Source organism: Silene latifolia, chromosome 11 (genome assembly GCF_048544455.1).
Source record: "Silene latifolia isolate original U9 population chromosome 11, ASM4854445v1, whole genome shotgun sequence".
NCBI lineage: Eukaryota > Viridiplantae > Streptophyta > Magnoliopsida > Caryophyllales > Caryophyllaceae > Silene > Silene latifolia.
The window spans coordinates 94,001,571-94,010,229 of NC_133536.1; the positions used below are offsets into that span (position 1 = coordinate 94,001,571).

The window sequence follows — 8,659 nt, forward strand, 5'->3', positions numbered from 1 at the left end:
GGGTGAGAAAATGAGCGGCTCATTTTACAGTTAGGAGGTTTACTTCTGAATTTGTTGGTTAAATTTAAGATTCTTACTTCAAATTACAAATTTATACGTAATGTATTTGTTTCTCAGTTGTTGTCTTTGTGTTGCAGGGAAATAATTCCGGAGCAGCTGAAACAGGCATACTGCAGAGATATAATTACTGAAGATGGCTAATTTCTTGCGCGAAAAATTTATGTTTTAATGAGTTTATCCATGCATGTTTAAATTAGCTTAATAGGGTGTTGTTACGCTTATAATTGTTGCATATAGGATCCGTGTTTTCGTCTGTACACAGGTCATTGTTTTGGTTAAATGTTGTCTACTGCTCATTGTGAAATTATATTAACCATGTTTCAGTGATATGTATAATATGAGTATATTGGTCATGACCATGAATTTACCTGTTGTCTTTCTGCCTGTACAAGTAGCTTGTCTTTTCAAGAACTCGGTTAGTTGGTTATAGGAGCTGGTGTTTGCATACACATCAGGTTTAAGTTAGAGCATGCTGCATGATGTGGTTTTAAGTAGGAATTGATGACATGGATGTACAGGTTTTTGCCGACATGGTCGATAAAAGGAAGGAGTACAGAATTTCTTTCTGTGCTTTATTGTCTGATGCTGTAAAAGTACTTGGTTGGCCTGAACCTATTTACAGCCCCGCAGATGGTCAGCTCAATCAGGCCAACTTGGTCCTGCGAAGGCCTTTAGGTCCTGCAGCCTGTTTCTTTAAAGGTGAAAAAAAGGGATCAATGCCTGAATCTGAGGAAGACGCAGCTGAACAGGCTGTGGACTACCTGGTTCAGAAAAAACAGATAGTTTTTGACGATGTCAACTTGGAAAGGCGTGGAATTTATAAGGCCTGTTGTGATTTTTATAAGCGAAGGCGGGAGGATCTATAATGTGCTGAATGGGGACCATCTAAGGCTGAGTTGGACGCCCGTGCACAGAAAAAAATAAAGGTGTCGGCTACGTTACCTAAAATGGTGACTGCGGATCTTTGGGGCATCTGGCTCCAAGTGGTGGTTGAATATGAAGTAACTGTGGATGCTCTGGACTTTCTGGTCCAGCCAAATGGCCGTTATGTCTGCTATTTCACAGTGACTTGGCTAAAGCATCCTTCTAGAGAAAAGTATTTCATTGGCGACAGTATGGAAACTGTTGACAAAGCAAGGCAAAGCTTGGCTAAGAAGGTCCTTCTTTATTTTCAGTCAGTTTATGGCTTCACTGTTAAAGATGCAAACTTCAACAGGATGAGTTATTCTCATATCCAGTGTGGCTTTCAGCGTGGTACGTACCGCTTTGTACAGGAAAACCAGATTTGCGTAGCCTCTGATCTGGAAGCAGTGCCTCTTTTTATTGCGTCTGAGTGTAAAACTCCTGAAGGACAAGTCAATGGAATACGTGCTGGCTTTACATTACCACCGCCTCCCAAAAAAAAGGGGAATGCGGCAGCAAAGCGTATCAAGTTTAGGAACAGCTGCAGTAGGCAAAACAATGTCCAATGATGGTGACAGGCTTTTTGAATTGGGTTTTGGGATGGCAGTCGCTGGCAAGCAAAACATAGAAAACCCTTACTAAGTTGTAGCTTTTTTTATGTATTATATCTAATAAAGTGGGCTAGCATTTGATTGTTAGACCAGGTAGGATTACCCAGTAATTGGTCATTCATGATGTTTTTGGGTATCATGTAGGACAACCAGTCTAGGCTATTCATTTGAATTGATCTAAAATTGATAAGAACCTTTTGTATTGGTGCCAGGTTTAAATGTATGGAATCATGAATGTTATTTTGCCTTGTAGTGTCAATCGTTTTATTTTGTAATTGATAATACTGAATTTGGTTGTTAAGGTACATTGTTAATTTACGCGTCTGTTGGCAGCTGAACTTTCACATGGCAAGATTTCGCTGGTATAAAGTAGGATTATATCCAACTATAATTAGTTTCACCGTTCTTGATTGGGCAACTAAATTAACGAAATTGTTGATGAGTAGTACCGATTGTTTTAAATGTCAAATATTTAACACGTGAGGAGCGGCTATACAGCACTGTGGTGTCTATATGTAATTGAAATTGTGCTTAATTTATGGCAGGTAGGCGCGGCGGACGTTGATCCGTCAAACTGGGGAACTAGAATTAGTACCTCGTGGCAAATGGGTGATCGTGCTCAAACAGGTTATTGGTCTGGCGATTAAGCTTTATACCACAAAAAATTAAACAATTTGCACACAAAAGTGTGTTGGTGATCTTTCATTGGCCATGTTTACGACCAAATAAAAAATGTTAATGCATGAAAACAAAAATTCAATGCAAAATTAAAACTGAAGTTTCCTGTTGAATTCTAATCAGAAGTCGTTAAGTTGTTTTCAGAAAATACAAATCTGAAGAGACATATCGGAACATTCAAGGGAGTAGCTGATGCAAGTCAGGACAGGTTAAAATATTACATGCCTTGTTAAAAGGTGATTGGAACTGATATAACAGCTAAACATTCCAGGGAACGTGTCGGTTGATGTAAATATAACAAAAGTGAGGAGAGGAAGGTCAACTGGGAAAAGACACAGAGGCAATTCAACAAACGACCTTCAAGAAACGATCAGCCATTCACAGTTTAATGCTGATAAAACTGCTCCTACGCCTACCAAACGGCAGCGTAGGCGTCAAAAAGGTTTTTTATTGATGCATTTTATGGGTACGTTTGGTGAAAATTACTCGCCGTATCTATAACTTGCATATTTTAACAATCTGCAGGTCAACAGTCTGCAGTACCACAGGAAATACCAGTACAATCATATAGATCAAGGCGTACAAACGTTTCAGAAGACCTGGCAATCGAAAATGCAGATAAAGGTCGAAAGAGAGGACGTGCTACCAAAAAAAGTAATAAGTTGGCAATATATCTGATATATAAATCTTTACAGTCCAGTGCAAAAATTCTACAACTTAACTGCTTAATTTGACAGAAATGCCGGATGCTTTGGGTGGGAAGCCTGTGCCATTTGAACCTGTCAAATTAAAACCACCAACCTATTGTGCTTATTGTTGAGCAAAGAAATTTGAGTTTGAATCAAACGGCCTATGTTGCTGCAACGGAGAAATTAAATTGGCGGTTAATGAATATCCTGAAGAATTGCTTCAGTTATATACTGCACGGGATGAACAGTCAAAGCATTTCCAGACATTTTCCAGGTTATATAATAACCTTTTTGCTTTCAGTTCTTTGGGGGGGACCTTTGGAGCAGAAACTTACAAAGGGATATATGTCTTCAAAGCACAAGGCCAGGTTTATCATAATTTGCCAGATTTAATACCCATGGATAATATTCCTAGGTACTTGCAGCTATATTTCTATGATGGCCAGTATGAAAAGGAAAATCGCTTGCGCTTGTTTTCTAATTTGAATGAACAGATGGTGACTCTTCTAATGGGAATTATGGATGCTAATCCATATGGGAAGTTCTTTAGATCACTCCAAGAAATAGAGGTCACTGAAAATACGATAATAGTTTTGAGTACTGATCCAGCCAACGATCAGTGTGTATATAATGCACCTACATCTGATGAAGTAGCAGGAGTGTGGCCAGATAATACAGTTGTGCAGGGGAATGAAGGCCCTCATATTATTGCATATGGAAGAGGTTCACACAACCATAGAATTCGACATTTTTATGGGTGTTATGATCCTCTGCAGTACCCACTACTATTTCCAAAGGGAGATAGCGGATGGCACCAAGGTTTGAAAAAAATTACCAGCCCAACATTTAATGCGGAATCAAATACTTCATTTCCGATGTCTGCAGTTACTAATGACATGCCTGAATCTCTTATTGAGGCAGAAATAGCAAGTAAGTTCCTCTTTTGGGACATGCTATTTGGTAACCATACATTTGTCGCATAGCTTGCAAATTTAAAGAATATGTTTTAAGTACTTTCAGTTTTATGATATATTGATGAACATGTTGCAGATGCTGCTAGGAGGCATACAAAAGCAGATAAGCGTATTTCTTGTCGGGAATATTACGCATACAAGTTCCAGATCAGGCCAGGTAACTTCCTACTGAGAGGAGGCAGGATCTTTCAGCAATACATAATAGATATGTATGTGAAGATTGAAAATACACGGCTAGACTTTTTACGATTGAATCAGGATACTATAAGAGCAGACCTGTATCAAGGGATTCTAGATACATTGCAGCTTGGAGAAAATTGTGCAAGTAATGTAGGGAAGAGGATAGTACTTCCGCCTTCCTTCCTAGGAGGGCCAAGAGATATGAGGAGAAGATATTTAAATGCAATGGCACTTGTGCAAAAATATGGGAAACCTGATCTCTTTATAACTATGACGTGCAATCCTAACTGGCCAGAAATGAAAGCAGAATTGTTGCCTGGGGAAGAAGCACATAATAGGCCAGATCTGGTAGCTAGGGTATTTCATGCAAAGCTAACAATGCTTAGGAAGCAAATTAAGGAAAAACAGATCTTTGGGGAAGTTGCAGCTATGATTAATGTAGTTGAGTTCCAAAAGCGTGGCTTACCACATGCACACTTTCTCATTATCCTCAAACCTGCATACAAAATTACTGCACTTGAAAAGTTTGATAGATATGTATCAGCAGAAATACCTCCAAATGATAACCCTCACTTAAGAGCAGTTGTATTAAAACATATGATGCATGGGCCATGTGGCGCTGATTTTCCAAAATGCGCATGTATGAAGGTTAAAGATAAGCAAAAAATATGCGAAAAAAATTATCCGAAAAACTTTCGAGACTTCACCACAAACGGCAAGGACTCGTATCCATTATATAAGCGTAGGGATACTGGTGAAAAAGTTGTTGTCAGAAAAGGCAAGCTTGATAACCGATCTGTGGTTCCTTACAACCCTTATTTACTTGCCATGTTTGATTGTCACTTAAATGTAGAGGTCTGCTCTACTATTAATGCAGTCAAGTACCTGTATAAATATGTATACAAAGGTCATGATCGAATCCTATTCAAAGTTGCGGATGGTACTGCTTCTATGTTGGTTGATGAAATTGAAATGTATCAATCTGGTAGGTGGGTTTCACCTCCAGAGGCTGCCTGGCGGATTTTTGGTTTTAACTCGTTTGATACATACCCACCTGTACAGCCTTTTCCGGTTCACACACCCAATGGTCATATGGTCAGGTTTTCAGAGAATGAAGAACTGGCAGACGTCGTTGATGATGAAGCAAGAGCCGAAACTATGCTTACTGAATTTTTCCTGACAAATTCCAGCCTAGAAGGAGGGCAACAATATCTCTACAGTGAGTTTCTAGAGCATTTTGTGTGGAATGATAAAAAGAAAATTTGGAAGCCAAGGGATCGTGGAGTCGTGGTGGGAAGGGTTGCGCACGCTTCCCCGGGAGAAGGTGAGTGCTATTACTTAAGGTTGCTTCTGGCGCACGTTAGAGGCCCTAAGTCATTTGAAGATCTGAAAACAGTGGACGGTATTTGTTGCGTGTCATTTCAAGAAGCAGCGTTAAAAACAGGAATTCTTGAAGAAGATAATGCTGCAGATATGTGCATGGATGAAGCTGTTCAAGTTGAGATGCCGAATGCTCTTAGAAGACTATTTGCAACTATACTTATTTTCAGCTGCCCAAACAATCCTGCTGAGTTCTGGGAAAAATATTACATCCCACTCTCGGACGATTTCCGGAAACAGTTCCCTGGGGATCCTGCAAAGGTCTTGCAGCTAACAACAGGGAAGGTAGAGCAGTTTTTGGAGGGGATGGGGAAGACGTTTACCCAGTTTGGTTTAGATCATTTACACTTTGAACAACAAGAAATATTACAGTGTACAAGGGATATCAGTGACGCTTTGAACGCTCCAGTGCCCCTTTTACAGCTTGCCTCTCGAAAACAGTTAAATGTTAAGCAACGCACTGCGTATAAGTCAATCATTGAACATGTAAAGGCTACAAAAGGAGGTGCGTTTTTTATAGATAGACCAGGTGGGACTGGAAAGACTTTCTTTTATGGAGCTTTGTATGCGAAGGTCCGTTCAATGGGTCAAATATGCTTACCAACAGCAACCTCTGGAATAGCTGCTTCAAATTTGCCAACTGGCCGAACAACCCATTCCAGGTTTAAAATCCCTCTTGATACTGAAGAGACGTTAACGTGCGATGTACCGAAACAAGGAGGGTTAGCGTGCCTAATAAGGGAAGCTGCCTTAATCATTTGGGATGAAGCTTCAATGGCAAAAAGGGAGAATATTGAGGCTGTAAATATGCTATTTCAAGATGTATGCAATAGTCACGAGTTATTTGGTGGCAAAGTAATAGTTTTTTGGGGAGACTTTCGTCAGGTACTTCCTGTTCTTCCAAGACGTACACAGCAGGAAGCAGTTGAAGCCAGCATTGTCAGTTCTCCTATCTGGCAACAACTAACCAAATTTCAGTTAACTGAGAATATAAGGGCCAAGGAAGACCCTGAATTTTCAGATTTTTTACTGAAGTTAGGCAATGGAGAGTTGCAAACAGAAGAAAGCAGTTTAGTGTCACTACCGCAACAACTGATCCTTGAAAAAAAAAGGAAGAACAACCAGAACAGACCTTGATTGACAATGTCTTCCCAGAAATTAAGGAAACCACTTTTACCCCTGAAATTTTCAACGACCGAGCCATTTTAACTCCAAGGAATGTTGATGTTGACTCTATAAACAACATGCTTATTGATCAATTTCCTGGGACAAAGCACATTTACCATAGTTTTGATAGCGTTGTGGACGACAACTCAAACGTATATCCAGCTGAATTTCTAAACTCTCTATGCCCTGCTGGAATGACACCACATAAATTAATTTTGAAGGAAGATTCTCCAGTGATATTATTGCGCAATTTGGATCCTGCAGCGGGTCTATGCAATGGTACGCGCCTCATATGCAAGCGGTTTTTCCCAAATATGATTGAGTGTGAAATTTCAACTGGATATTATAAAGGAGAGCGTGTTTTCCTTCCTAGGATTACACTGAAACCGTCCAAGAATTCTAGATTTCCAATCAATTTCCAGAGAAAACAGTTCCCTATTAAGTTAAGCTTTGCTATGACAATAAATAAAGCACAGGGACAGACTTTGCAACGCGTAGGTGTGTACCTACCTAGATCTTGCTTTTCACATGGACAGTTATACGTAGCATTATCACGAGCACGGTCAGCTAAAGACTTGAAAGTGTTGCACAATCCATCCGTACGTGATGTTAATGGAAATTTGGTGCGGAATGTAGTTTCATTTGAGGTACTCAGAAGAGCAGGGTTTAGGGAATATTGTCAGGTAATGATACAGACTTTATTATGCTTCTACATTGTAAATGCTAAGTTTACATATATATATCTATATATATATATATATATATATATATATATATATATATATATATATATATATATATATATATATATATGTCTCATGTACCAACAGCCGATGACGAATTTTAAATGGTGCCTATTTACAGGTTGCAGGCACATCGAAATAAGACCAATCCGTATTACTTAGGCGTTCACAAATCACAAAAGGACATTTAGCAGCCAAAAAAGGAAAGAAATGTCCTTATTTGCTTTTTAGAAAGGCCTAGGCTTTTGCTTACAGCTTTGGGTGCAGATGGTTTTTGGAGTTTAGGAAGTAATGTTAATATATTTTAGAAGTGTATCAATGTTGTCTCAGGATTTATAATTGTAAGGCAAACACAGGCCAAACTTTGTGTATTTTGGTTTAGAAAATGAAGGTTTCATTATCAGTTGTTTGGCAAGAAAAGAGCCATATAGCTTTGCTTTATGCCTATGCAAACAAACAATGCTATTACAAAAAGAGCAATGAAGCTTTGCTACAAGTACCTACTAAAGAGCAATCTGCTCTGAGTTACTACGATATTTTTGTGGCGCGGAAATATGGATATTGAGTTAGGTTACGAGCCTAAAATAGTTTACCCAAAGATAATTTTAAAAATTACATTTCAATTAAAAAATAGACTAATATTCCCACCCAAAACCAAAAAGTACTATCACTTTGTAATTTTATAATATAAATATTAAAATATAATAGGTTGTAATTCATTATCTAAATTTATAGCCTTATAGAATTGTCATTGTCATCTATCAAAGTGAACAAATAGTACAAGAGTACTATAAAATGACAATACACTGTTGAAAGTATGGCCTATAGATTTCAAACAATCCTTACCTATCCAAAACAAGAGAAATTCAGAGGAATATGTACTTTCAACAGTAAGATTATGGCAAAGTAATACCAGCCATACTTTTGAACAGTAGGCAGGCAACTCAGCAGCAGAATAAGGAGTGGTCTCGTACTTCATTTCGTTGGCAACACGCAATCAGACTGAATGTAGAAAAACCTTACTGCACATAGTTGAAAAATGAATAATACATTCAAACAAATTACAGACAACCAGAAAAAAAGAGTAACAACAATATTCATATAATCTTAAACCACAAGAAAAAAGTTTGGTAAGCAATTGTATACTGGCAGACAACAAACTACCTCATCATCAGAAAATCTAGAAATCATTGATGTATAATATTCATAATATAGGGATGATAAAAGCTTCTAAATGAAACATGTTTGGATTATAAAAAACAATGATGTCAGAC

General features: G+C 38.3%; 1 protein-coding gene across 1 annotated transcript; it reads left to right on the forward strand.

Annotated features, from left to right (window-relative positions):
• Positions 1 to 1,007: 1,007 nt before the first annotated feature.
• On the forward strand, positions 1,008 to 6,612 carry LOC141613680 (uncharacterized). Its single transcript, XM_074432422.1, has 9 exons — positions 1,008 to 1,509; positions 1,908 to 1,936; positions 2,120 to 2,201; positions 2,376 to 2,450; positions 2,524 to 2,694; positions 2,778 to 2,906; positions 2,990 to 3,018; positions 3,166 to 3,871; positions 3,992 to 6,612. Exons 1-9 carry the CDS (start codon positions 1,008 to 1,010, stop codon positions 6,610 to 6,612), a joined length of 4,344 nt encoding a protein of 1,447 aa, XP_074288523.1.
• Positions 6,613 to 8,659: the final 2,047 nt, after the last annotated feature.

Coding starts and splice junctions, on each gene's coding strand:
- LOC141613680 (XM_074432422.1), top strand. CDS start 1,008: ATGGTGACTGCGGATCTTTGGGGCATCTGGCTCCAAGTGGTGGTTGAA. Junction 1,510..1,907: donor CAAGTTTAGGAACAGCTGCA/GTAGGCAAAACA, acceptor GTCTGTTGGCAG/CTGAACTTTCACATGGCAAG. Junction 1,937..2,119: donor CACATGGCAAGATTTCGCTG/GTATAAAGTAGG, acceptor AATTTATGGCAG/GTAGGCGCGGCGGACGTTGA.